Raw genomic sequence first — 27,887 nt, forward strand, 5'->3', positions numbered from 1 at the left:
ATTCCTTTTCTTATGTTACAAATAAGTAGACTTTTGTAGCCATACATCTTTTAGCTTATTTCACATGCTTAAATTTGTCTTTTTTTTTTTCTATAAAGTATGTTCTCTAGTTTTATTCAAGTAGCAGTTTTGGTGCTTGACATGTGTATGCTAGTTTGAAAATCTTATTCTGATTTGGAGGCAAATCATTACCTGGAAATCTTCAGAACTATTCAGGGAAAGTAATTCCCTATTTATTTTTTTTTTAACTTAAACCATTCTCAAGTTCCTGCCATAATAAACAAGATAATATTTTTCTGAAAGAAGTTTGTGTGCCTTTGTTAATATAGGCCTCTTCCATTTCCATGTTCTCAGTAAAGCAAGAGATGTGAGTAAACTTCCTTGCGTGGTTTCCTACTATTATTCCTCACTAACTCCATTCCACTAAGTGGCTGGAATTATTCCCCACTAATTCCCGTTCCACTGACACTGTGTTTTCTGTCTCATAATCCACCGATGCCTCCAGAGGACAGGAATCTCTGTTGAAAAGCCTGCAGATTTATCTTTGTCAAAGATATTTTATCTTCCTGGCTTTTTTTACCTATATTATAAACAGTTACATATGTATCAAATGTACAGTTGCAGTACTTCAGAGGAATCAGTTGTGATACAGATGAAGTCACTTGCTCCTTTAGGAAATGCACGCTATTGTAGTGTTTTATTATAAATGCTGCCGCTTCCTATCTGTTGGGAGTGGGACTTACAGGATAAAGGTCGAGTTTTAATTACCATTATAAAGTGCACATGATGAACTGATCCTAGTAAACTTTAGTCTCTCTATAGAATACACACGTAAGGAAAGACAAAAGGCAAACTCCTCATAGCAATACTAACTTTGCAGCATAATCGGACTATTTTAACTGCAAATGTCACTGTATATGCATGCAGACTATCATTTTTTAAGTACATCTTTCCTCATGGTTGCTGTGTACAGGCCGTTCTTATTAGCACACTCCCTGCTGGTCTTTTTGTGGATGGTTCACTGTTACTTTGCACAGACACCACCATCCCCCACCCATGTATTCTACAGAATAATGTTAATACAGTTGCATGTGCTTCTGGTGATCACCTTTAGTATCCTTCAGTTGGCATCCTTCTACTCTTCAAGCTCAGCTCTCCTGCATTGCTTAATCGGATTTGTTCTCATCCTCAGAGTTTCTATCAGTTCATACCTTTATCTCTTAATAATGTTTCTTCGCAGCTGTAATGGCTGCCTCAGTATTACCTCTGTCTTTTCCAGTGGGCCTCAAGTCCCCTGTGCCATGGTGGCCTTGCTCATTACTATTAATTTGAAGTACTTTCCCAGACATTTGAGTATTGTTCCACTCCATACACTCTGCAGTAGCAAGGATGCTTTTCTATTTTGACCTTGTAATTGATAGGCCTTGCTTCTTCTTCCTGTCTACAGATTTTGGGAAGGTTCGTGCTTGATGGCACGTGTTAAGGGGGAAGGAAGAAGGCAATGGTGCACACAGAAGGGATGATACAAAGCAGTCTGGTCGTCTTGGGGGGCAGTGGATTATCAGGTTTGTGGATAAAGCAAACTGATGCTGCTTTTCCACAAAGCTGGTGTCTGGCAGGTCTCTGTTTTAGACATAATCCTACTTGAAAGCAGTTACAAGATTTCTATGATGGCTACACCTGATGAGGCTTTGCTCACAAGTGATAAGAGTGTGATGATGTAGGAACACTTAATGCCTGTGTATTAGGTCATTGAGGTAGGGTACACCTTGTCAATGTGAGCTTAGTGTGTGTCAGCTGAACTGCCTTTTGTGGAAGCCAATTGGGTGGCTTTTGTTTCCAGTTTTGGAAGGAATTAGTAATAGAAGTGCAGTTTACCTGATCCTGGTAGTGCTGCTTTCAGACCCAGGAGAAGCCTGTGTTTTTTGTGGGACAGTGCATGAACTGGCAAGCATAGGAGTACAGTGCAAAGTAAATTCAGATCCAAATGTACTTGTGCAGGGTGCATTTTCCTTTATCTGGTTTTATTGTTCAATATAGTAAAGGTTTGATAGTATTACCTCAGTATGGTCTCCTGCTGTTCTGAGGTAACCTGTGGATCTCTATGACCTGTGGTCATGTAACAGTGCTATCTACATCTACCAGATGAGTTAAAGCATTTCTTCTGTTTATTTGCTTATTCTGTGCAAACTGGTGATACCTACTAATATAGGACACAAGTTATTCCAGGTATGTGGAATTTAGTTTGCTACCTCTTTAATCAAGAGGTTATATATGCAATTATCCAAACATTAATTTTTATATTACTCAGAGTGATTTTTCTGTAGGCAGTGCCTGTAGAGATAGTAATTTTAGCTTGCTGTAAATTCAGGAAGACTTTAAAATATGCTTCACCTATTGCATAATACTTATGTTTTGACTTCTGCACCTCTGCTATACAGGTTTACTGAGAAGGCGTCATCTATTTAATGTTTCTGTGTTCTGCCTCCATTGATTCCAGAGTCCTGTAGAATTATGTAGCACCTTTGCCTGATTTTCCTGTGCAGTATCTATTGAATGCGATGCAGTCTGAATTCTGCTATGGAATTCCTGCAGAATCTCTATTATACAGTGCATAGCATCACTCTTGAAACGTGCCTTAGTGAACGCTAATCTGTTCAGTGAAATTTTATCTGAAATGAAAACAAGTAAAAGCTAAGAATAATCCACAAAATTGTTAAAGTTGAAATAAATATGGCTGTCTAAATTTCAATGAAATGTCCAGTCATGTTAAAGACAGATCTGGACTATGTAAGTGATTTTGGGGAGGTATTTTGACACAGATAATGTCTATCTGCGATTGACAATCTGTTTGGCTAGTGCTATTCAAATGCAGCTACAGTTACCTTTGGTAGAGCAGAGGGATATAAATGTTTCTTGGGGCACCTGTGGTTGCAACTTGTGAGAGAAAGTCAGATGCCTTCCCCCCCCTCCTGAACTTGTTTTGCTAGTTGATTAAGTGATACTGTTTACAATTCTAAGCCTGATGTGAATGTCCTTTAGTTGAAGTTTAAAGGTTAAAAATGAAATTTAAAGAATATGGTCATTGAAGTCATGCCTCTTAAAAAATAACTACTCCTAGTATAGTTTGTTTGTAGTAATAACTGGATCAAAGTCTTGCATTAAGTGTTGCAGAAATCTGTCTTGCAGATCGTTTTACAGAAATGAGGCAGATGTGGACTGAGAAAACAGTTGCTGTACACAAAGTGATTTCTGAGAGTTCCTGAAAAATTCTGTATCTTTTATAATTAAGTTATGCAGGAAATACTATTTAGAAGATCATCAACCAGATTAAAAAGTACACAAAACTCAAATGATTTTAAGGTAATCTAGTACAAAGGATGCTAACTAAATTTGTTGCAAATGTAAATGTAATAATTAAACAGAATATTGATAAATTATCCAGAACTAGAGAAAAAAAATCTGCTGGGACAGCAGGAAGATGCTAGGTCTGCATACACTGTAGCGTAAGTTTAGTGTGGTTCCCTGAACTAGTGATTTTTCTGCATAATAGGGGGGGGAAAAAAACAAAAGGTAACTAAATTGTGAGTAAATAAGTTAACTATAGATATTGCTCAGATGGGAAGACTTAGCTGGTATTTGATGCTTATCCAAAAGTCTGTGTTTGTAAGACTTGGAGAGCTTTGTAGTTGGTGTGCACTTCATAGGAAAGTCAGTTATCTCTGGTGATCATTCTACTTGTAATAAAACTTGAGATTGATAAGAAATGTTATTTGAATATGTGCATAAATGAAATCATATGAAGAATAAGAAATCAGAGTAAGGTAAGAATATACATATTGGTACACAGTGCCAGAACTAAGTGGAATAGCTCAGTTAAGTACACCAGTTTATTTTTATCAGCCAAAGGTAACTTCAAGTAAATTTTCAAATGGAAGAGAGAAATTTAATGAAAGTACCATCTACTCTTGTCTTTATAGATAAGCCACTGATGGTGGTTTGTGGAAGTTCTGAAGGCTTTCAGTTCCTTTATGTGTATTGATTCCCACTCTGCTATAAAGAATTTAATTCTTGAATGAAGTATCTGTTGTAGTCTTGTACTCTTTTTTTTGTGTCAGTTTTTGCTTTTAAAATAAAAGAAAATGAAAGGTACTTGAGTTTGGTTTTAGATAACTATGTTAAGAAATGTACTTTCTTGAAAAATTCTGTGTCCTAGTTCAGATTTCTGTTCTGTGGAGCAGCTGTATTCTGTTGGAATCAGCTGAATATTTATCAGGAGAGATCAGAATCGGTCCCTTGGTGATTACAGATACTACTTTAATGTCTTCATCAGCTGTCTGTTTCCATAACTAAGTCTTAATCTTTGTTGTTCCTGGCAATAGCGGTAGTAATTTGCAAGTAGTAGGGAGGTGATCACTCATACTACCAAAGTAGATGTAGTTCTAATGTATTCCAGTTTCCGTGGTTCTGGAATGAGCTTGTCATGCTCACAAGGAGGAGAGCAAAGATTTAATTTAGGCTGACATCAATCAGCGAGTGAAAATGAAAAAATACCTTCTGTGCTTGCGGGAAATACCAGTTTTTCCTCTTTTGAGCTCTTCAATGTATTTTTAATTAAAGTGAAAGGTAACATGAGGTCAAATTCTACTGAAGATAAAACGTGAGAGCGTTTTAATTTTACATGAGTTACCAGGTGAAAGTGAACAGGATGCTCCCCCAGGAAGCATGCTTGCCAGCCTGTTTTCCTAACAGCACTATACTGTTCACAGCAAAGCACAGTGTTACAGTAAATTCACTGTGCTGTATCACTTAAAGTTTAAAATTTATTGGTCTTTCAGAAACACCGATAAAGAATCTAGCGCTTGCTTATGGTTTTAATTTAATGTTAGGTTGAAGAGTTTGTCTGCTTGCCAGAAGCATTTAAGAAACTAGTCTGCATTGATGCCCGGGGGATTTTACTATGTAAATCTGTTGTCATTGTTTGGAATTTCCCATGTTAATCTGCACTGTGTGGATGGTGAAAATAGCAACAGTGTGCAAAATGATGACACTAAAATTAATTGTATCAAAATAGTATTAAAGTAAAGCAAGGGAAGTAGAAAGAAAGTTTAAAATTCAATGAATATTTGAAGCAAGAGTGGAATTAAGAAAGGTGTGTTCTTTTATCTGGTACATGAGGGCTGCTGCATAAAGGAATGGCTGTGCTCTCTACTCATCACATCACACATCTTATTCTTATCTGTAGCGTTAATTTTGTGGTTAGATTAGTGATCTGCTTCACCTCCCTGTGTGTGGGATCACAGGAATGTGTGGGAGCAGCAAAGCAGGCTTGTCCCTTTCTGTGTAGACCAGATATGAAGTGAAGTATGTAGTGGGGCAGCGGCCTCCCTCTGCATTGTTGTGAAACCCTGGCTGAACCACAGTGCAACTCATCTCCCCGTTAATGGTAGTTCAGTGTTGACGGCTTTCTCCCCCAGAATTTTTTGGAGGTATTTTCTGAAGAAACTAAAAGCCGTTTCTCTACCATCGAGCGCTCCTCGTTAAGAACCAATCTTTATTATTCTTCCTTAAGAACCAATCTTTATTATTTATAGAATAAATAGTGAAATTCCGGTGCAAAACCTAAAATGTCAAATGGCAACAAGGGTGGTTTGGGTTGGTTTTTTTTTTTTTGATGAAAAAGCTGGGGGTTGCATTTTACAGACAGTTCTTAACAAGATTTTTAGTTTGTGCACGCCCTTCTATGTAACTGTGTACTTCCAGATATCCTCGTTTATACTCAATCGATATGTCTGAAATCAGGGTGTGCTAAGTAAGGTAAAAATTAAAAAAATTAAAACAATGCAAACAGATGGAGTAGACTTTTTCTGGATAACAAGGTCAGCTCCCCATGCTGACTCCCAGGTTCTGCAGCCAGGGGCAGGGACCCACCCTGGGGCTGCTCATGCCTGGGGGTAAGTTCTGTGCTCTCTGGTGGCCTTTGGTTTGAGAAGTGGCATATTCCATCTAGTCTGCAGTATTCCTGTTTGGATATATCTTGCATTGAGTCTGTGGAAGAGCACACTGGAAAGTTTGCCAGCTTGCACAGGGGTTTGAATTGAATATGTGATTGCTGGGTGTACTTCTTTTTCTGTGCCTTTCGACTTTTCAAGTAGTTTTGGATATCCCATTGATAGACCAGGATAGAAAAGGAGTTAACTTAGTTTGGATGAAACTTTAACTTTGTTTCTGACAGCCTGGGAAAATTACTGTATTTTAAAGTATATTTTCATCTTCTATGAGCTCTAGACCAAGGCACAGAAGAGAGGAAACAGTTATTAAAGTTGGCAAGTTATTTCACTTAAAACCACCTGTTTCCTACTAGCAAGTCTCTGTGGGAGTGTAATCTAAGTCAACAACAATTGGGGAAGGGTGGGCTAATACAAGTGACTTAGATCTCTTGTTACATGTTAAGTGAATCCCTCTGAGATTGTCCTCTGGTTCTTTCTTTCTGTGTTCTGAGGACTTTGCCTTAACATCAGTTTAGCTGAACATGAAGTGTTTGAATCCTAAATGTACTATTTTGTACTTTCTATTTTCTGCTTGTCAGAGAGGTAATAGTAGGAGAAGGATGGACAGGGAACTGCTCCTTTCTTTTACTAAGTTCTGGTGTTTCTTTTATGGCCTCTTCAATGAGGAGAATCAATAGTCGATCTACTTTGTTTTCCTTTTTATTTTATGTTCTTTGTGGTATATAGCATCTCGCCAAAACAGATGGCATCCTCTTAAATTTTAAACCAAGTAATTCTGCAATGAACTTAAACACTGACGTCTGAAGACAGACATCCCACCAGGACTCCTGGGAGTCTTTATGTTTTAAGTACATAGTGAGGTCTCTAGAAGCTTAACATCTCCTCAATATAATGTTTTTCTTAATTAAACCTGTAATCTGTGAAGCAATTCCAGAAAGACTTACAAAATAATTGCAGTACCTTCATTTCAGGAGGGAGCCTTATTTCAGGCACTCCGAATTCTTCCTCCTGTTCTTCAGTTAATTTTAGGTTTTGTCCCGCTTATCTTCCATGGGTCTTACTGAAGTTTGAAACTTAAAATCCTGTAGAGTTTGTCTAAAGTGTGCAAGCCATATGTACTACCATAGTGTTATGCCTGATATTTTATTACAGTTGCTAGAAAGGGAGATAGGTAAGTTACCCTGGTTGTCTTCTGCACTTACGGAGACTTGTAGTCCAATATATGCTTAAAGTCCAAGTCATGTTCTAGTGTTGGGAATCACTGTGTTGTAGCAAAGCCTTTCAGTGTAGTACTAAATACACAAGAAAGAACGATACGGCTTGTTTGACATGGATAGTTTTTATTAAAAATAGTAGGGAAAGCACTGTGTTTGTATGAAGGAGGTAGGGATTACAATTCCATTTCCTTTCCTTGTTCTGGTTCTCTGAAAGCTAATGTTTTTCTGTGATTCTCCAGACTACAAGGCTTTCATCTCTGTTCCAGGTTCTTAAGTTGCCATTCACTGTTACTTGGTTTTTAATGCTTGTCGAATCTTGCCCAAACGACTTTGTTAAACATTTCTGGCTTTTTGTTCTTTTTGTTGAAATTTCAAGTCTCCAGAAATGAATATACCAAGTGGCAAAAGAATCAAATATAAAAGCTTGTCCAATGGTCAGAAGAAAATGTCAGTTAATTCTCTGACATACAAGAAAAATCTCGATAGTGCAAGCTATTGACAGAGGTTCTCCTCTCTCACAGTAACCAGTGCGGTAGGGGAGAAAGCTGCTTTCTCAGTTTCATCAGTACAAACATTTTGTGTAAGCAGGAGATAAGGGAATGGGGGGGAAAGTCTTTTGCACTCTGGGAGCGATAGGATTAGATTATCTCCACATAAAATGCAATTTCGTTTTTGATATGCGTGTTTAGAAAGATGAATTCTGTGTAAATCACGTTAGTAGAGAAGCGATCATACCTTGCAAGCAGCTTTGTCCTAGTAATTCTTTTAAATCAAAGCATAGCATCGGATTTGAACTGCTTTCTGTCTAAGGTGACTCTGTCCCTCGTTGAAGAGTGCTGTTTGTCAAATAGAACTGGTGGGTTTCTAAACTTGGTTGATGTTGCTGGCAAGCTTTGGGTTAGTTGAACAGAAAATCATGTAGTTCAAGTACAGGTGTGAAATAGTTTGCTATATAGTTTTTATAGTTTGCTTTGAGAACAAATTTATTTAGAGTTGTGTTCTTCCTTGTTTCAGCTCTGGTAATCCTAGATTATGTCCCTTGTCTAAACTAATCTTTTTTTTTTTAATTCTTCCTTCCCTGTGCAATGGAGATGTTTTTGCTGCCGCCTCAACTTTCAGTGAATAAGTATGTTGTTGTAGTACTGTTCTGACTATGGAGTTTCCTTGTGCTCCTTTGTGTCTTTCTTCATAGGGCTTTCTTGTCTTTACTTAGTAATTCTGATCCCATCCTGGGGTTTTTGTGTGTTTGTGGGGGGGAATTTTTTTATTATTTTTATGTATTGGAATTTTTTTTGCATAGCCTGTCATTTTACTTGATCTCTACTTACTTATTTCATGTCTTATGTCTTCCTCCACCCTTTTTAGTCTTTTCTTATGTGACCTCTCTAATTGTATGTAAATATTCTCAAAACTTGCTTATGTTTCTCATATTATTGTCTGTTGGGTCAAGTGCTGTCTGCTTTCCTGTTTAATTTCTGTAAAACATAACTGAGTATCTTCAAACACTGAAGTCTCTTCCATCCATGTTTGTGTTACACTTCTAATTTTTTTACTTAAATTGTAAGGTCAGGGACTGCATTCTGGTACAATGTTATGGTGCTAACCATTTTTTCATACCCTAAAGCACAGTTATTAGCATATATTAAATCTAGGACATAGTATCATGTATTTAAGTACTGTACAAAGACTGAACTGTTGGACTGTGTGTTAGCTTCTGTGCTTTCATCTGTTGCTTGGCTATTAAAAGCTGCTTCTTAAAAAAAATTTAAATTGTTGAGTTAGACTACTGTAATTTACATTGGTCCTGGGAGAACTTGAGATGTGTGGTACTGCTTGATATGTGTATCTACACAAGCTGTAGTTCTCAAATGCGCTGTGGTTGCTTCTTTTTAGACATTCATTACTGTCTCTGGTGACTTTTTTTCCTTGCTAGGTGCTTTTTTCGTAAAGTCAGTTTCTTCCTCTAATTTTCTGTTTTGTCAGAGCAAAACCTTTAGGCTGATATAAGGAAAGGATGGTGCAGGAGCTAGTGGGAGGGAAGCAGAGGACTCTTTATTTAAGAAGAAAATGCCAGCTTATGATTTGGAGTGTCTGTGAAACTACTGGCTCGTTAGCCCAGGGGAGCTGACTTTGTACAGGTATATTTACACAGGATGACCCAGATATTATGGTGAAAGATGCTTTAGATATACATAAAATGTATATAACTTCAAAGTTGTCATTCTTTGGAATGGAAGTACACTGAACCAAAACACTTTAGGATCAACTAATATTTTGAAATACTGTTTCTGAAGATATTTGTACAGATCATACAGTGTTCACAGTAATTTTTTCCTTTGAGTGGCTATAAAGCTCTCAAAAGTTGCTAGTACAAATACACAAGTTAGTGTAGTGGACAGGAAAAGCATGGTTTAGAGACATAAGTGTGCATTTAGAAAAGGCTGATTACATACAATGATGAGTGGGAAGAGCAAGTTATTTATAAAAAAGCCTGCTCAGAAGAAAGCATTAATAGTATTTTCTCCATGGAACGTCTTCAATTTAGTTTCTTTACAGAGCTGAAAGTGTTTGTCAGTGTAGGAAACTTAATGAGGTTGCATGTAAAGCTGCGGAGATTTTTCTTTTGCTTCCATTTGGATCTTCATCTAACTACAGAAGGTATTGACCAAACTTTGCTCATTTTCAGTGTCTCCCATTTGGTAACAGAATAGCGGTCTTGCCTCCTAATGCTAGAGTTGTTCTCAGGGAGCTTGTGGTACATGTGGAAGGTTTGTTTTTTTTTTTCTTTTCTTGAAAACAGGTTATTTGCTACTTGCTTATCTCTTCTCACTACTGTTGTCTGGCTTTCCAACACACCAGTCTTTCAGTGTATGCTGATAACTTAAAATTTCTAGAGGAGTAGATTAGATTGTTTTGATAATTAGGAGGAAATGCCACTTCTGACTTTTGTGCTGTGTTGGCTAAAAGTTCTACCCATCATTTATGAACTAATTGGCTTTCTCTATGGATGAGATGCAAGTGAATTTCAAGAGTTTAGCGGATACCAACTTGTATGTGTCACTTTCATAGACTGGTAAAACAGGAAAGGTAACTTTTGCTCTTTTGACACCTGCTTTTTATCACTTCCATGGAAGTAAATGGAAATTAAGAGAATCTTACTGTCCCTGTAGAAATGATATTTATTTTTTTCAGACCCAAATTCATTATCTTAGCAATTTCTTTCTCAGATACACAGCCAGATACTTTTGTAGATTGATCTTTTATAAACACTCTAAATAAAAAATAGTGTTCAAACTTTTCAGTACATTGGCACAAGTGTAGGTAAGTTTCTTTAACAAATAGACATAATTAAGCTTGCTTAAAGTAAAATTCTTTTATATAAATCCTTTATTAATCCACCTTGTATTATGTTTCTTTTCTCAGGACTTGTTCAGAGTTAGCTTTAAACTGGAGGCAGAGTTCACACCTGTGTAGGAGGTAGACAGTCGGTGTCTGATGACACGGTGGTAGATGCTGCTGTTGCTGACAAAGGGTCTGGCCTTGAGGAAAAAGAAAGCAATTGCAGTTCTGGATGAAAGCAGAAAGAGCAGAAACCTGCTTTCCAGAGCTGCTTCCCCTTGCTTTTGAGTTATGTTCTTCCTCCTGTAGGAATAGTGTGTAGTTCTATCCCGTTCCTAGCAACCTTGCAGACACAGAATGATAAGTGATGGGAAAGAAAGAGGGAAGAGAGATTGCTTACTGTGTTGGTGTGAAAGGTAGGAAGGAGCAAACTGAAGGATGGTGTGCAGTAGTTGGAGATTCTTCATCCTAGGATAATGATAGAAGAGTCAGGCCTAAAAGAAACAAGTAATGTGCATTGTTATCCCACAGAAACCGTCTTCCTCCATCCTACCTTCCAGGAATCCACAGTGCTGCCACTGTAGGACTGAATTTTGCCTACGCAGTTGAAGAGTCTGGAGCTGACTCAGTCTTTTGTGGTGCAAATAATATTTCCTGTTGAGTGGCTGGAGTTACCATGTAACTTACTGGTACTGGGATAAAACTGTTCATCAGAAACTGGTTGCATAGATTGGAAATGCTTCAAGACCATCATGTAAATGGGAGCATGTTTTAATGTCTAAATTACAACACAGAGGTCAGGAGATTATGCTCTATAAGCATGACATACCTCTGTGACTTTTGAAGCAGTTATTTATGGCACAAACTGCAGTTACATCTCTGACTACAGTGTGAATGTACCACTTGCTTTTAACCAGTTAGCTTTCATGCTGTTGGTAGTGCAGCCACAGCAACAGGGAATTTGGCAATGTTGAAAAAACCTGCTTGAGAAACAGACTAAATGTCTAAACAGCAAACCTGTCCTGAGCTGCTGCTGCTGTGGTTACACTGCTGCTAGCAACAGCTTGTTTAGTTGATTTAAAGCTAGAGTTGCTGTATCTGGGTTAGCTGTAGTCAGGCTTGTGACTGCAGGATGCGTTTATCCTTAAACTGTGCTTGTGTTTGTAAGCTGGGCTGTGTCACCTGCTTGAGAGTCACTTAGCCAGTGTTTTGAGATGTAGGATGAAAGATGCTTTTAGTGTCAGTATTGCAGATGCAAGTTCTTAGCCTTTTGACGATAGAATAAATAGTAATTAAAAATACTTGGGTTTAAAACAAGTGACAGTTTTCTAGACTTCTAAATAGAGGTAAAATGTTCCATTCTTTGTTTTCTGCAGCTTTGGCATTGTAAGAGGAGCTGGTGGGTACTGCTTTCAGGCAGTTGATTGTCATTTTAAACTTTGTTGGTTTATTTCAGTGACACATGTCTGATGGGTTAATAATCTATGAAAAGATAAGTGTTACTATTTAGCAAGAAATAAATAATAATGAAAACAGAGAACAGCTCAAGTTTTAAAGTGTGGAAAAAATATCTAAATGGAGTTGTCAAAGTGTTTAGAATAATAGTGGAATCACCTTTTGTGAGGTAAGTAAAGCTCTTGGGATGTTCTGTAGGGAGTAATCCTACTCTGACATGGGGCTATTTATTGTGTCTCTTCTGTCTGTGTTTTGTGATATGCTTATGTATTAAATCTGTGATTTGTTATGAAAGCTTTGGTCTCATGGTGGTAGCATTGCAGAGTTGGTTTTGGGACCGTCTGAGGAACCTGAAGGTGCGTAAGTCCATGGGACCAGATGAAATCCATCCATGGGTCCTGAGGGAGCTGGCAGATGAAGTTGCCAAGCCGCTTTCCAATATATTTGAAAAGTCGTGGCAGTCTGGTGAAGTTCCCACTGATTGGAAAAAGGGGAAACATAACCCATGTTTTCAAAAAGGGAAAAAAGGATGACCCAGGGAACTACAGGCTGGTGAGTCTCACCTCTGTGCCTGGCAAGATCATGGAGCAGATCCTCCTGGGAACTCTGCTAAGGCACATGGAAAATAAGGAGGTGATTGGTAATAGCCAACATGGCTTCACCAAAGGCAAATTGTGCCTGACAAATTTGGTGGCCTTCTGTGATGTTGCCACAGCATTGGTAGATAAGGGGAGAGCAACTGATGTCATCTACCTGGACCTATGCAAAGCATTTGACACTGTCCCACACGACATCGTGGCCTCTAAATTGGAAAAGCATGGATTTGATGGATGGACCAGTTGGTGAATAAGGAACTGGCTAGATGGCGGCACTCAAAGGATTGCAGCCAATGGCTCAATGTCTACGTGGAAATCAGTGACAAGTGGTGTTCCTCAGGGGTCAGTACTGGGACCAGTGCTGTTTAACATCTTTGTCGGTAACATGGACAGCGGGATTGAGTGCACCCTCAGCAAGTTTGCTGACGACACCAAGCTGTGTGGCGTGGTCGACACACTGGAGGGAAGGGATGCCATCCAGAGGGACCTTGACAGGCTTGAGAGGTGGGCCTGTGTGAACCTCATGAAGTTCAGCCAGGCCAAGTGTAAGGTCCTGCACCTAGGTCATGGCAATCCCAGGCATAAATACAGGTTGGGCGGAGAATGGCTTGAGAGCAGCCTTGAGGAGAAGGGCTTGGGGTTGCTGGTGGACGAGAAGCTCAACATGAGCAGGCAATGCGCACTCGCAGCCCAGAAAGCCAACCACGTCCTGGGCTGCAGCAAAAGAAGTGTGGCCAGCAGGTTGAGGGAGGTGATTCTGCCCCTTTGCTCTGCTCTGGTGAGACCCCACCTGGAGTACTGCATCCAGCTCTGGAGTCCTCAGCACAAGAAGGACGTGGAGCTGTTGGAATGGGTCCAGCAGAGGGCCATGAAGATGATCAGAGGGCTGGAGCCCCTCTGCTATGAGGACAGGCTGAGAGAGTTGGGGTTGTTCAGCCTGGAGAAGAGAAGGCTCCAAGGAGACCTTATAGCAGCCTTCCAGTACCTAAAGGGGGCTACAGGAAAGCTGGGGAGGGACTCTGGATCAGGGAGTGTAATGATAGGACGAGGGGTAACGGTTTCAAACTGAAGGAGGGTAGATTTAGATTGGATATTAGGAAGAAATTCTTTACTGTGAGGGTGGTGAGGTACTGTAACAGGTTGCCCAGGGAAGCTGTCAATGCCCCATTCCTGCAGGTGTTCAAGGCCAGGCTGGATGAGGCTTTGAGCAGCCTGGTCTAGTGGGAGGTGCCCCTGCCCAGGGCAGGGGGGTTGGAACTAGATGGTCTTTAAGGTACCTTCCAACCCCAAACCATTCTGTGATTTATAGTAGTAATGCCTAATATTGTACATTGGACACAATATAGTATTCTGTTTTGGCTGTGTAATGATAATGGGAGCAATCATCCAGTGAGACTCCATGCTGTCTAATCTATCCAAGCTATTCCGTTTTGCAACTTTGTTTCTTCTTTCTTTCTGTTTTTGTTTCTGGTTTTATTATTACTCACCAAGTCTTGCATTCCTCTCTGTGGTGAGGTGCTTAATGGTTTCTTGTGAAGGGAAAGGGAGGTTTGCTTTCATCTTCAGATTTCCCCCATTCTTGCAAATTTGTCACTCCTAATAAAAGATGGGGGTGTTGCGTTTGAGTCTCTGTAGATAAACCTGATCTAAGTTTTCCCCCTTTTCATCTCAACTACTTCTTTGAGACCAAGGAGAAAATTAAGGCAAAGATAACATAATGGCACTGGTTGGTTTTTTTTTTTTTTTCGGCTGAAAATGGGCTGACATGACTTCATTGGCCTGTGGTTTTATATTTGGTAGTACTGGTGCTTGAGAGCAGCATGCAGGACACAAATGCTGTCACTGTGCTGGGGAGTCAGCAGAAATTGTTGTATCAGCCTGACAGAAGGTCAGATGTTATGTGGGGTGGAAAATAGTCAGGGGTGTTTACGCTAGTTTTATTGCCAAAGACAGCCTGTAGAAATACAGCCTCTGGCTGAGTAGTAATTCTTTCAGCAGGAGCTGAAGGGCTGTCCGGGGGTTTGGTTTTTATGCTTGTTTGATTTGAGCCTGTTTATTCCAGATCGTGTATGTTATAGATAAATGTCAAAGACAACTTTCTGTCTTTATTGTTGGTTTGTTATTCTCCCTGTTCCTTCTTTTTCTCCGCTGGCATCTCCATCCTGTAGCTGTGAAAGCTCCTGCATCAGCATGAATAGAATAAAATTGATTGAACTAAATCATTTACTTGCAAGTTGCTCCCTTTGCTGCTAAGAAATGCATGAGCCAGAGGAGGCCCAGAACAACTTCTGTGCCTGTTGTGTGGGGCAATTGGTGTAGAAAGGCTTTCTCAGCAGTTTCTCACCTTGAAAATTTCAATATATAGAATTCTATGAATGATAAAACTCTTAAGTTGTAAGGCAGAAGGTAATTTGTAAAGATCTTAAGAGATTATTTACTATTGTGGGAATGTTTTTCAGGAGTCAAAGTTGTTTTGCTCAAGTATTCGTCAGCAACTAACTGTGATACAAAATATGTTTGTCTTTCTGAGAAAAAGGGACACTGTTAAATGCTTTTCAGGTGCATGGATACTGAGCAGTTAGTTACAAAAGACCTTTCAGTAAGATACGTGTAATGGAAGCAGATAATGCTGTGTACAATTGCTGTATGGTTTCCAGGCTTGAAACACCTCTTTCTTTCTTTTTTGTTTTTGCCTCTTTCTCTTGTGAGCACAGTGAAAACTTTAGGTGGCATGTAGGCTCACGTAGGTAAATTGTATAGCATATGTGCATATTTCACATTTAGGTTTGAATTTTTAATGGGTACTGGTTCTTTAAGGAAATGGCTTACTCTGTTAATGGCAATTGACTTGTGAAATATTGTTTTACTGTAATTATTTAAATAGTTATCATGCTTTAAAATTCAGGAAGAAAAATAATACTGCATTACTTGCCTCATTTATCTTAGGACTGGCATTACCAGCATGAATGTTGTTTTGCAAACATAAAGTTAAGCTTGTTTTCTGTGGTTTTAGGGCTGACATGCCTATCTCTTAATTCTTGTGTTTTACGCAGGGTTCAGTGGTCTCAGTTTAAAGGCTATTTTATTTTCAAACTGGAGAAAGTAATGGATGATTTTAGAACCTCAGCTCCTGAACCAAGAGGGCCCCCCAATCCAAACGTGGAATATATTCCCTTCGAAGAGATGAAAGAAAGAATCCTGAAAATTGTCACTGGATTTAATGGGTATGTATCTTTTTTTTTTTTTCTAAAATCAGGATAACAAAAATACTTTCCCAGTTTTAACTTAGCAGCTTTGTACTGTCTGTGACTGTGTGTTTTGCTTCCCCAAATAGATGAGCAGAAGCAAGTATATACCTTGGAAGTACATTGCAGTAGTTTCATAACTTTCACTTTGTTATTCTGCCTTTAAATGAAAATCATGACATCCTGTGACATCAGTTACTTCAGTTTTTTTCAATATGTAGTTAGTAATACCATGCTTCATTGAAGGGTATTACTAAAAAACTATGTGCATTTAACAGGTAAAATAGATAGTAAAGTCAGATTTATTTCAATATATTTTGAAATACCTAATTGAAAGAAGTCTTTTCGTGTTCAGTTCTTAATTGCTTTGTGGCAGTTCAGTAGCTTTTGAAGTAATGCCGTGACAAACATGCTTCCCAGGAAGCAAGGTATACCTGGCTTTGAATTGTTAAATTATGCCAGATTCAAATTTATAGACCTATTGCTGACAGTGTCTTAAAGTGTATACCCTTTGGTTTTGTAATTATGGAAGTTTTGTTTCTTTTAAAATAAAGCTCCTGATTTTTTTTGGTCTTATTTGGTGTGTCTTTTTTAATATAGTGTTGTTCCTGTTTCTAAACTGGATTACATAATTATCATAAGCTGAGATATCCTGCTTCTGGGTCTCAATGCTTGCTTAGAGACTTCTTCAACATTTTTCTCAGCTTGTCAGTAAACGGCATGCTATAAAGCTTGCCTCCCTGTTACCCTGAAATTTCAGATTTGAAGGTGCTACTAACATGTCTTTAGTATCATATTTTGATGCTAGGTTAATGATTTTTACTGTTGTTGTTCCATACTACTTAATTTATTTGCACTTTAAGTGTCTCTTAGAAGTCAGATCTCCTCTCTCCCCGCTGCCTCTAATTGTTCTCATGTAGGATACTTCTAAGAATGTGAGATTCGGCTTGTTCTCGGCTATGCAATATTTATACCGAGCTACTTCACTGAAGGAATTTAAAAACAAACCTATCCTTTATGCCCGAGTCTGCCTCTCACCCGCCTCCCCCAGCTTTTTGTTAATGCTTCGCTACCCACAAAATTTGTAATGTTCTCTCATGGAGACAGCTAATGAATGGGCTGCTGTTATCTTCTCTTGTTCCAAAGTGTGCTGAACAAACCTCTGGGTGACCAAGTCCGGAGCTCGTTCTGTGGCTGTGCTATTTTAATCTATTGCTGTAACGCATAAGAGTGTTCAGCTTCCTCATACTTCGAAGTGAAACACCCAGTCTTTGAGGAAGCAAACTGTGTACATTCGTTACCTTAAAGAAAATAATGTTAGGATGTTCAGAATCTAGGATTGTAGAATAGTTCATTTAGTAAACCTACAACTCCTACAGCGCGGATGTGATTGTGAAAGCTGAATCATGCGGAGATGTGTCCAAAAAGTAACAAAAGCAGGTTTTGGTTTGTGAGATTGGATATACTCAGGCTTCTTATTTAGATTTGTGGATGTGATTTCAGGGTACTGTAGTGGAGGAGGAAGCAATTTGATGTGACCTTATTATTAGGATGTGTTTATTGGTACTCACTTAAGAGTAAGGGAAAGAGATAATTAAAAAAAAGTTTAAAAAATTTAGCTATTTCTAAAGTCAAAAGAATTAACAAATGAAGAATGACCCCTCTTTTAGGGTCTTTCTAGATGAAGGGTCTTTTAAAGAAAGCTCAAACTGGCTGTTCTAACCTTACTGTATCTTAATTGACATTGTGTAATATGCTCGCAGAGCCAGATTCTCATGTTATACTTTAAAATTGCTTTGGAGTAGGAAGTTCTTAGGACTTGCCATTTTCTTTATCCTTTGCTAGTGAAGCAGAAAGTTCCAAGGTAAGTTATTGGGGATCTCGTATGACAGACGAGTCTTCACGGCATTAATAAAGTAGTCATAATCATAATAAAAATGTTCATTTGCGTATGTTTTTGGCTACAACTTACTATGGCTGTTACAAGTAATTTCCCCAGATATCTCTTGAATCCTGTCTGTATGATGAATTTTTAATTCGTTATGAACTATTGTGCTATGAAGTGCAGTTTTGAGTGTTTTTGTATGGAATTGTGAGTGGTTACCTTAAGAAGGCAATTAGGACTATTCATGCACTAAACTAATTAAATTTTTAAGAATTTAAGGTCAATTTTTGTACTGCTTGCAAACTCTGGTGTTCATGTATACATTTACACCAATTTCAATTACTTCTATTTTAAAATCACATTATTAAAATATTTGAAAATAATCGTTTTACCAAAAAGAATTCGTAAGGTGAAGTTAACTTCGGGTTTTGCCAACTAAACCAATTTATGAATGTTGAACAAATTACATGCAAAGGGGGTGATAGTGTGACACTTGGTGCCATCTGCTGCTCAATAAATGAAGTTCAGTTTACTATGGAAAATTTTGGAGGGGGATGACTAGTTTTATCTTTCGTTTAGACATTTTGTAGCCGAGAGTAAAATAGGATGGTAACTTTTGCTTGTGGAGTTAGTTGCAGGCTGCACGCTCTTGAGTGTGCTTGTTCCCCAAGTAGTTGTGACTGTATTGATGTTCACTATTAAAATACTTCATGTCTTAGTACTCCAGGTGTACAGTTAATTAAAGATAAACACAAATTAGCCAGGCAGTAGTTCTTCAGGATGTCTTACAGATTTGGCTGATGAAAAAGAACTTAAAAGTCTGTGTATTTTTGTTTCTGTAAATTAAATTGTTTTTGAATGGACAGTCTGGCCTAGTAAAAAATAATACAAAGACTGTTTAACTGGGACTTTTCAACCTCAAAACAAAACAGCCTTCAACGAGATACAATAGATACAATTAGTGCTGTACCTATGTGGAAAAGTTAACAGATGAAGTAAATTCTTTGTGACTGAGTTAGAGTTGAGAATGTGGTTAAAAGAGGGCACTATGCAGAAGTTGAGTATCATGAAGAATTTGGGGGTTAGAAAGATTACTGCTGACCAAAAGTTGCTGAACAGCAGCGCACTATTTGGTTGATTCTATGGAAGCTTTAGGGAAATTAATAATGAGAGCGCAATTATTAATCTTTAGAGCCTTCACATAATAAACTGAACTGAAAGGAACAGTTGTTCCTAGTTTGTACTTAACAAACTTTGGGGATGGGGGAGAAGATACTTCTGGGTCAAAATAGGGAGGGGAAATGTATTTTGGCTGTGTGCCAAAACAGTCGGTTTCTGCCATTTTACTTGCTTTTAAATAATAACACCTCAAAGCTAATGTTTTAGAAATACTGTCATCTCGTAGCATTACTTTTTGCAAGTATTTAATGTTTCATCAGCTGCATTCTAACTCTCCACTGCTGATTGACGGAGATTAGCTTCACCATCTTTCTATTCTTACAAGTCAAGTAAAGATAAGTTGGTATGGTGTAATTCAGGGTGAAGAGCAAAGGAAAGGAATTAACTCCTAGGGCAAATGTGATACAGCTTTATGTTTTTTCAGGTAGCTGTGTTGGAACTAGGGCTAAGGGTGGTTGCATTGTAGCCTCCCTCCTTATTGTCTTCCGGTTGAGGATTGTAATTTCCTCAGCAACGTAATACACAGACAATTCTGAAAAACATAATTAAATTGTTGATGCTTGGTCAGTCTCTTTCTGATTACTACTTGCTTTCAGTCAAAATGAAGTGTCATGTGGTATGATTAATGACAGCTATGCTGACCCGTTTTCACTGAACTAGTGGTAGATCTGTGCATCTTTAAGATGTAGCTTTTTAGCTAATGAATGTAAGGTTCAAATACATCCTGTGTTAGCTAATGAAATAGTCTAAGATACTGTGTACAGAGTTCCTCAAAAAATAATAAAAGTCGATTTTTTACAAAAATTTACAGTATAGGGATATATACACACACGCATGTATATGTATGTAAGTCTATTGATATTGCTCTGGAATTGGTGTATGCATTGTATTACCAATCAACAAATGGTTCTTAAGTATTGTATTTTATCAAAACTTTTAGATGAATTTTTGAAATGTTTATGTCTTCAACTTCAAATAGTTAACTGTAAAAATGCATGATTGTTTATTATTTTATTGAAATAACTTTTCAAGTATTTTCCTATTTTGTCAAAAGTCACAGAAGTTTGTTAAAATGTGACACCATGAATTTGCAATGAAACTGAGACAGGTCTCAGGTAAATCGTAAATGTATGTAAAGTACTGCTTGTCTGAAAAGTCAACTTCTCACTTAAGTAGGGATGAAATTGAGTGCAGAATTTTCAGAAAACAGAATGTGATGCTTAGAGACTTAGATATCTGACTTAGAGTTTAATTATTTTTATTGAGCTGTTCCTTGATAGATAAGTATACTGTCCAGTTGTGGCAAAATAGAGTATTTGTAACAGCTGAAGTATAATGGTTCTACTAATTCCAACATTTAATGTGTTTTTTTTCCTGTAAATGTATTTTGTAAAACATGAAATAAACTACAAGCTGACAGTTTTTTAGCTCTAGTGTGTATGACTCAAATTTGTTTTGAAGTGCTTATAACTTCTGTTCTATATATTTGAATAAAAAAAATACAGTCTTTAAACTGTCTTACTGTTGATGATCTGATTTCCTTTTCATTGTTTTAATGAATTGTTTGCATGGGGTGATGTATTTAGGATTCTACTTAAGAGTTTTGTGGTGGTGAGCACGACATGCAGTGCATTGTCACCTTAGAGTATGAGATTGGGGAAAAATAAGGCCTTGAGTTACCAACCTGTATTGCTAATAATAACAAATTTCAGTACTGTTTTCTTTCTGCCTTCTCAGTAAGGGGCAAAAAGCAATAACGTTGTTGCTTTCTAGCAGTCATGCTCATTAAAATAAAATTAAATTGTTATAAATCTATTTCATTGCAGCATCCCCTTTACTATTCAGCGACTCTGTGAGTTGCTGACAGATCCTAGGAGGAATTACACAGGAACAGACAAATTTCTAAGAGGTGTGGAAAAGGTATGTATTTTTGAGAGAGAACACAGCTAAACAGTCACAACTGCCCCTTAAATAACTTCTGAATTACTGCCAAAGGTCTGTTGGCTTCATTATGGCTCATAGCCATGATATAGCTAATAGCTGCTCTAAGTGTATGAGTTATTTCATAACTTCTAACATCAAAAAGCAGTTTTAACATAACTTATTTAAGGCATAAAAATAAATCTCAGGGCTGCAACTGTTGTGTTTCCTAATCACTGTGCAGTACTCAAACTGTACTTTGTGGAGGGTGTAATGTCACTTTTTATATTGAGTCCTAGCTAGAAATAATCAAATAATCAGCTGAAATAATTTGAATTTTTTGATCAGGTATTTCCTTCCACACTGGGGCTTGAATTAGATCCAGCCGGTAAAGAAGGGAGGCCCTTTCCCCCTGTGTCTCTTGTTTCAGTATTTAAATCCTCTTGTGTAGAAGTCTGCCTTCACAGAAATACACAGATTTCATTTAATGGTATTTTATAGCTTATGTCTGAATGTAGGATTTTTCAAAAGTAGATAACAAACTTTCAGGATGTGGTTCCACTTTGGATTTTCCTGATGGCAAAATTGGCTTGAGGTTCCTACTTCGACTACTTGGTTGAAGAAAGGTTAACTTGTAAATGGATTGCTTTTCACTATTATAGTGGATGCAGTCAGGTGTATTCTTGCAAGTTAAGATGGGAAGGAGATGGTCAGGAATAAATGATGAGATGGGGATTTCACAAAGCAGTTTCTTAGCTAACAATGAGATCTGTGAAACCACATCTCAAGTTTCACGGAGAGCCCTCATTAGAGTTCATGTAGGTTAATTTAGCTGGCCCTGTGATAAAAGTCCCCCGGTATAATTGGGCTAAGTATTGATCCAAAGAGAGAAACTTACCTCATTTTTAAGCTAGGTTTCTAGATGTTAAAATTGATATAGTCGGCAGTGCCGTTCAAGAGGGAGAGGTGGCTAAGCAAAACGTACTGAATTGATCGTTATTTTTTGCCCTTTGTTTATGTTGAGGAAAATAATACAACATTTGAAATACGGCTGTGCCAACAATAGCTAATATTGCTTGCACACTTTTGAATACAGGACTTGTGTACGAATAGAGCATTTCTCCAGCAATTCAGAAGCTTTTCAGCATTTTGGAATACTTTGGTTTCCAGAGATACTTCAGTTAGAAATTACAAACACGGGCCTGAGGCTTAATGTGCTGGTCTTGTTATGACAGTAACCCACTTATGAAAATACTGACTTTTAATGTAATTATGGCCTGACCTTGTCAAGAGGGAGCAGAGATACTTTCTATGTATCTGTCATCTGTTAGTAGCTTTCAACCCAATTTTCTGTAGAGGTATTTTAACAGATATGACCAAAAAAATTGTAACTCTCTAATTTTGGAGGTGATGTCGAGAGCTGAAGCTTTTGTTTCTAAACTCTTAATATGTTGTTTGTGTATTACAGAATGTCATGGTTGTCAGCTGTGTATATCCATCTTCAGAGTAAGTATAATTCTTGAAACTTTTTAAGCTTGTGTTAGCAAGAGGGGAGAATGTGTGCGCATGTGTCTGATACATTTCTCTTGCTGGTATTCAAAAGACAGCCATGCAGAGTTCAGTTTTCGTTATCAGTAATTTAGTCAACAGTAGTGATCATGGTCTGCGAGTTTTACATGTAGTAATTTGGAAATGAACAGCCAGCTCTGGAATCGGATATAAGAGACAGTTCAGTATTATCCCCCAACACTAAGCTGTTATTTTATACCGTAGCTGGTGATGGAAAAATGGATACCCCTCGGTAACTGTTGTGTTGTAAATTCATATCCTAACCTGTTTCCCCAGTATACTTTATAGGTAGAGAACCCCTTGAGGACTGACAGTGGGGTACTACTTAATTTGGGGGGCGGGGGGAGGAGAGATTCTGTGCAAATAAGCTTAAAGTAATTTCAGGTTCCTTTATTCATAACATTCTAATGCTTGCTCTTCTCTTTTTGTTAGGAAAAATAATTCCAATAGTTTAAATCGGATGAATGGTGTTATGTTCCCAGGAAATTCACCAGGGTACTCTGACAGGTAAATTAGTTTTGGGAGTTAACTTTTTCTGGAGAAAAGCAAGGTAGTTGTGGAAATAGCTGGTTCCAGATCCCTTATCATTACCTATTCTGATCCCAAATACATAGCCTCAAAAATGGGGTGTGACAGAATATTGGGGGAAGGAGGGTAGAGGAGGCATGAACATTACACACTATGTGCTCTATTTTTTGATTTTTTTTTTTGGTGACTTCCTTGTTCAGATGGGTTTTTTATTTAAAGCTTTTATCACAGTTTGCATGTTGTAGGCGAGGAATTTCTTATTCAATATAAAACAGCAAAGTACCTGATCTTTTTGTTTTGTTTTGGTGATATTTTAAAACAAGGTTATATATGCTTTCTGCCTAGTAGGAACAAATTACTTTCCTAAAAGGATGGTTTAATTTTTTATTATTATTTTTAAAGATCTAATGTAAATGGTCCTGGAACTCCCAGACCAGTAAATCGACCGAAGGTTTCTTTGTCAACTCCTATGACAACAAACGGTTTGCCAGACAGCACGGAACATAAGGAATCAAGCTTGCAGCAAACAGAAGATAAAAAACACAGGTTTGTGAGAAGTAATATATATTTTGAGTTTTTATTTTTCTCAGTTTTTTTCCACTTACGCTTTAAAAATATTTTAAAAGAGAATTGCTATCTAAAGTATGCATAATTAATCCTTAACATACGAATAACTGCAGCAGAATTTGTTGTTTACTTGCTGCTGTCTGGGTTGTCTAGATAACTATTAGCTCAGCTTTCCACAGTTGCAGTAATGCATTTTGTAAGTGTATGGGATGTATAGTAAAAATGAAGAGTGACTAATAGAGGTCAGAAGTTCACTGTTACCATGTTTGTGTCAGGATGTTAAACTATAACCACATATATTTCCTAAATGTTTGCCACTGATTCTGACAGTAGGAGCTGTCTGTAATTTGGACCCACTAGAGTAGCCTGAGCATTCTGCATTTTCATTGACAGTCAGGTGAAAAAGAAGCGATGGCTTTGAGGTTTTGTTAGGTAGTAAGTGAAGTGAGTTCTACTGTTATCTTTTGTAGAGTGCTTTACTTGAAGTAGCTGCTACTTTTTTTTGTGATGTATAACAAGATAGAGAATGTTTTTCTTCAATACAAACTACTTTTGTTCTTTATAGTGAATCACCAGCATCTGAATCAGAAGGTGCTCAGAGCAGCCCGGTAAAAAATAAGCACTCTGAAGATGATCCTGCAGAAGCAGAAGGGCATGAGGTAAAAAGACTTAAATTTGACAAGGAAGGGGAAGCCAGAGATGCACCTAACCAAACTGCCTCCAGTGAAGCTTCTTTAGGCATGGGGGAAGAGACAGAAACATCCTCTACATCTCAGGATAAAGAAAAAGATGCTACTTGTGCCAGACAGCACTGTACAGAGGAGGAGGAGGAAGGTATTTCAGATTTTATTCTCTTTGCTCTGTGTGTTTTCCAAGGAGTTGGGACTTCCTTTGCAGGGGGCCAATGCTATGGAGGTTGTTGAGTGTCTCCAGTTACGCATAAAGATGAACTGCGTGTTCATGCTTAAGTTTAGCATAATTTAGGAGTTCTGTTATTTCTTCTTTCTTTGTCCTACATCTCTATTTAAAAACTCATAAAATTGTACTTATACTCTTCTTGGGCAGTAAATTACATGAGGGCAGTAATGAAGCACCAAGAATTTGAGAACCCCTACTTTAGGGTATCATCAGATGTTCTCAGCCCTTCTCCAGAAGGGTGATGGGTCATATCCATATTTGACTGTCTTTATTATCAATAACTTACTGAAATACAGATATAAAGTTAACGCTCTTTCACTGAGGAAGGCCGAGCAACAATCTCTCCAGATCCTGTTAGAACAGGGAATATTACCTTGCGCTAAGGTACCATGGAGCTAACTGAAAAAAGACAACTGCAGTAAAGAGACTGATCTATTTTTTTTTTTACATATTGTCCAAAGTTTCCTTTTAATATTTCTTGTGGCTCACATATTTGTAAAATGATGGATGTACACTTTAAACAGTAATGTTTTCAACATTTCCAAAAGACTGCTGCTGAAGACACATGAAGGAATGTGGGGAAGCAAGAAAAAGTTACTTGTGTCTTTATCCACTGAGGCTTAATTAAGTGAAGCTACCTATTTAATAAAAAAAAAAATTGGACTTGGTTTTGTGGTAGATTAGGATAGCTTGGCTATTCTGATGAAGTTGGCTCATACTTTACATCTTCTAATAAGATCGGGGATTGTCAGTTTTTGCTGTCCTTGGCTGCGTTGTAGAAGTATTGCTCAGCATAGCTGGGAATAGAAAGTAGCAGGATTAAGGTATATTTTAAAATGCCTTAGTAATACTGTACTTTCACCATTTCTAGAGTCCTTCATGTCTCCCAGAAATGTTGGTCCAGAAAGAAAAGATAAAGAAAAAGACACTGAATCCTCAACTGTGAATGAAGAGACCTCTGAGGAGAACAATCAAATGGAGGAGTCCGATCAGTCTCAAGCAGGGAAGGATTTACACTCGGATGACAGTGAAATTAGTGGCTCTGGCAGTAGTGGAGCTGACTGCAGTGAAACTGAGGAGTTAGGGTCCTATGCTAGTGAAACTCCCGAAACTTCATCAGAGACCCCTATGGAAAACAGTGATGAAGCCACAGAAGTTGCAGACGAACCTATGGAGCAAGACTAATTTAAATACACTTAGATGCAGTATTTTCCATAAGGCTCCGGTTTTACACTGTATAAATAATTTTATGTAATAAAGTGGACCTTTAGTTTTACAAAAAAGAAGCAGGTTGTAAAATAAACTTCTCCATGGATTGAACCTTGAAAGAGTTGTACATGATAAGAACTGTGAATACCAGCTCCTTCAGGTCCTGCTTACCGCTGAACTTTCGTTTGGTCAAATCAGTGGTTTGTGTATAGTTTTTTTTATTTAGAATAAAAGTTTTTAAACTGGAAGGTAATTATAATTTTGACAACTTTTTTGGAGATTACCACATCTAGTTGTATGTAAGCAAGAAAGCTTTTTGTCTCGTCTTTTTCTGACAGCTATAGCAGTTACTTCATATTTTGGTTACAGTTTCAACATTTGACATGTGAAATATGGGGTTTCATGCTGGTTTCCAGATTTTTATTTGAATACACACTATGAAACCTTATGTTGTGTGTTTAAAATGTGTTACATTTCACACACACATGTATGCACGCATGCACATGTATGTGTACCCTCACTCTTCTAAGGGGGAAATGGTATATTTTTCTGTTTCTATAGAAGATAAATATGGCAAATACTTTTTCTATAGTGAAAGACTGACTTGACCTCTCAAGGCACTTTGTTTTGCCTCTGGAAAACAAAACAAATGAAATCTGGCCCATATGAAACCCTGGAAATATTAACATTGTTGAAAACACCAGAGTAAACACATTCCAAGAGAACTGTTCAGATTACAACATTTTTGTATACTTCTGAGGTGCCTGAGTGAAAGGATTTCATTTATTTATGAGAAAATGTGCTTTATGTTGAGAACGTTGTAATCAAAACATTAGCTTAAACTTTTGTAGAAGAAATGTTTGAAAATATAAGAAAATATCTTGGAAGAAATGAACAGGTACTTGCCTTTTTGAGTGCTTCTTGGAGCATTGTGAATATTGTAGAGAAGTCTCAAAATTATTCTAAGTATGCAGACGGCATCGGTATGATCACACCACTGTATTGGAAGAATTAATATATGACCGTAGTTATGTACCTGAGCTAAACAACTAAAAGGTTTAGGGGTGCATAGAAATCACCATGATTTATATAACATTTTGGAAGTGAACTAAATATTTTTGAACATGCTACTTTGACAGCCAGCGTTACATTTTTTTCAAACCAGCTCAAAGCACAAACTACTGCTTTAAACTCTCAATATTTTCCAGTTCCCATATTTAAAGACATGCAAGCTGCAACCTCCCAGTCACAATTACTGGCTGCCAAATTTATACCTGTTTCTTCAACTGTACCTTTTTGATATTTAGAATTTTTAAATTTCTGTAAAGTAGATTTTTGTAGATTGTAATGAGTGCTCACTGCCATTGTGAAACGGTATATAATTGTATAATTTCTGTGTGTAAACTGAATGCTTGGGCTTTCAATACAGTATTCATATAAAGCAATAAATATTAATGTTATGAAATATCTGAGTACATTTTTATCAGAATTGTCCCTCTTTGGTTTTAAGTTCACATACCTGGAGTACAAAAATGACCTCTAAAATGCATGCGGATAGTTTCTTGTACTACATGGTATGCTTTGTATCGTTTGGGGGAAATCTAGGTTTTGATTAATACCAGAATAATTTGGCTCAGCTGGAATATTTATAAAGTTACTTCTTGCTGACGTTACCTATCAAGTTCTAAGCAGACAGGATTCAGGGAGATGCTTGCCAAAAAAAAAAATAAATTACTAATCGAGATCCCCTTACAGAAGGAAAGTTGTACTTTGACTCATTTTCATTGTGCTTAAGGGTTGGATGTGTATTATAAAATTAAATGACTGAACCAAAATGTTGAAATTAGGAAAGCTTAAAAATAGTGACATCTTACACTTCTCTTTTTTTTTTAATATTTTGCCAATGAGAACAAAATTTTAAAATTTTTAAGTTTAGAGATTTCTGAAATTTTCTTTAGACTGTTTATTTGTGAAGATATTGTCAATAAACTTGTTCTTTAAGCACCTGTGACCTTTCGATATGTTTGTTTTAGCAGCATTAGTGCCACAATTGCAAAGACTTGCAGAAGAACTTTAAGGTATGGATCCATTTCTATATCTGCAATATTTTTTTTTTCAATGGCTAATAAAATTGAAATCATGCTTTAGCATCACAGTAAGCACCTTACTACTGAACATGTGACTACACTTAAAGATTGCGTTTACTAAATCAGAGAAGATTCTCACCTTTTTTTTTTAAATGTGGATTT

General features: G+C 37.5%; 1 protein-coding gene across 1 annotated transcript in view; it reads left to right on the plus strand.

Moving 5' to 3' along the window:
• The window catches only part of PPP4R2 (protein phosphatase 4 regulatory subunit 2), a 34,342-nt gene extending 6,698 nt beyond the window's left edge, over nt 1–27,644 (plus strand). The window contains exons 3-9 of the mRNA XM_074602678.1: nt 15,672–15,842; nt 20,754–20,847; nt 22,316–22,353; nt 22,849–22,923; nt 23,347–23,490; nt 24,077–24,345; nt 25,301–27,644. Of these exons, the coding sequence (XP_074458779.1) occupies nt 15,672–15,842; nt 20,754–20,847; nt 22,316–22,353; nt 22,849–22,923; nt 23,347–23,490; nt 24,077–24,345; nt 25,301–25,614 (1,105 nt within the window). The 3' untranslated portion in view covers nt 25,615–27,644. The remainder of the gene's footprint in view (nt 1–15,671; nt 15,843–20,753; nt 20,848–22,315; nt 22,354–22,848; nt 22,924–23,346; nt 23,491–24,076; nt 24,346–25,300) is intronic.
• The last annotated feature ends 243 nt before the right edge of the window (nt 27,645–27,887 follow it).

The sequence above is a fragment of the Larus michahellis genome, chromosome 10 (genome assembly GCF_964199755.1).
Source record: "Larus michahellis chromosome 10, bLarMic1.1, whole genome shotgun sequence".
In the NCBI taxonomy this organism is placed as follows: Eukaryota; Metazoa; Chordata; class Aves; order Charadriiformes; family Laridae; genus Larus; species Larus michahellis.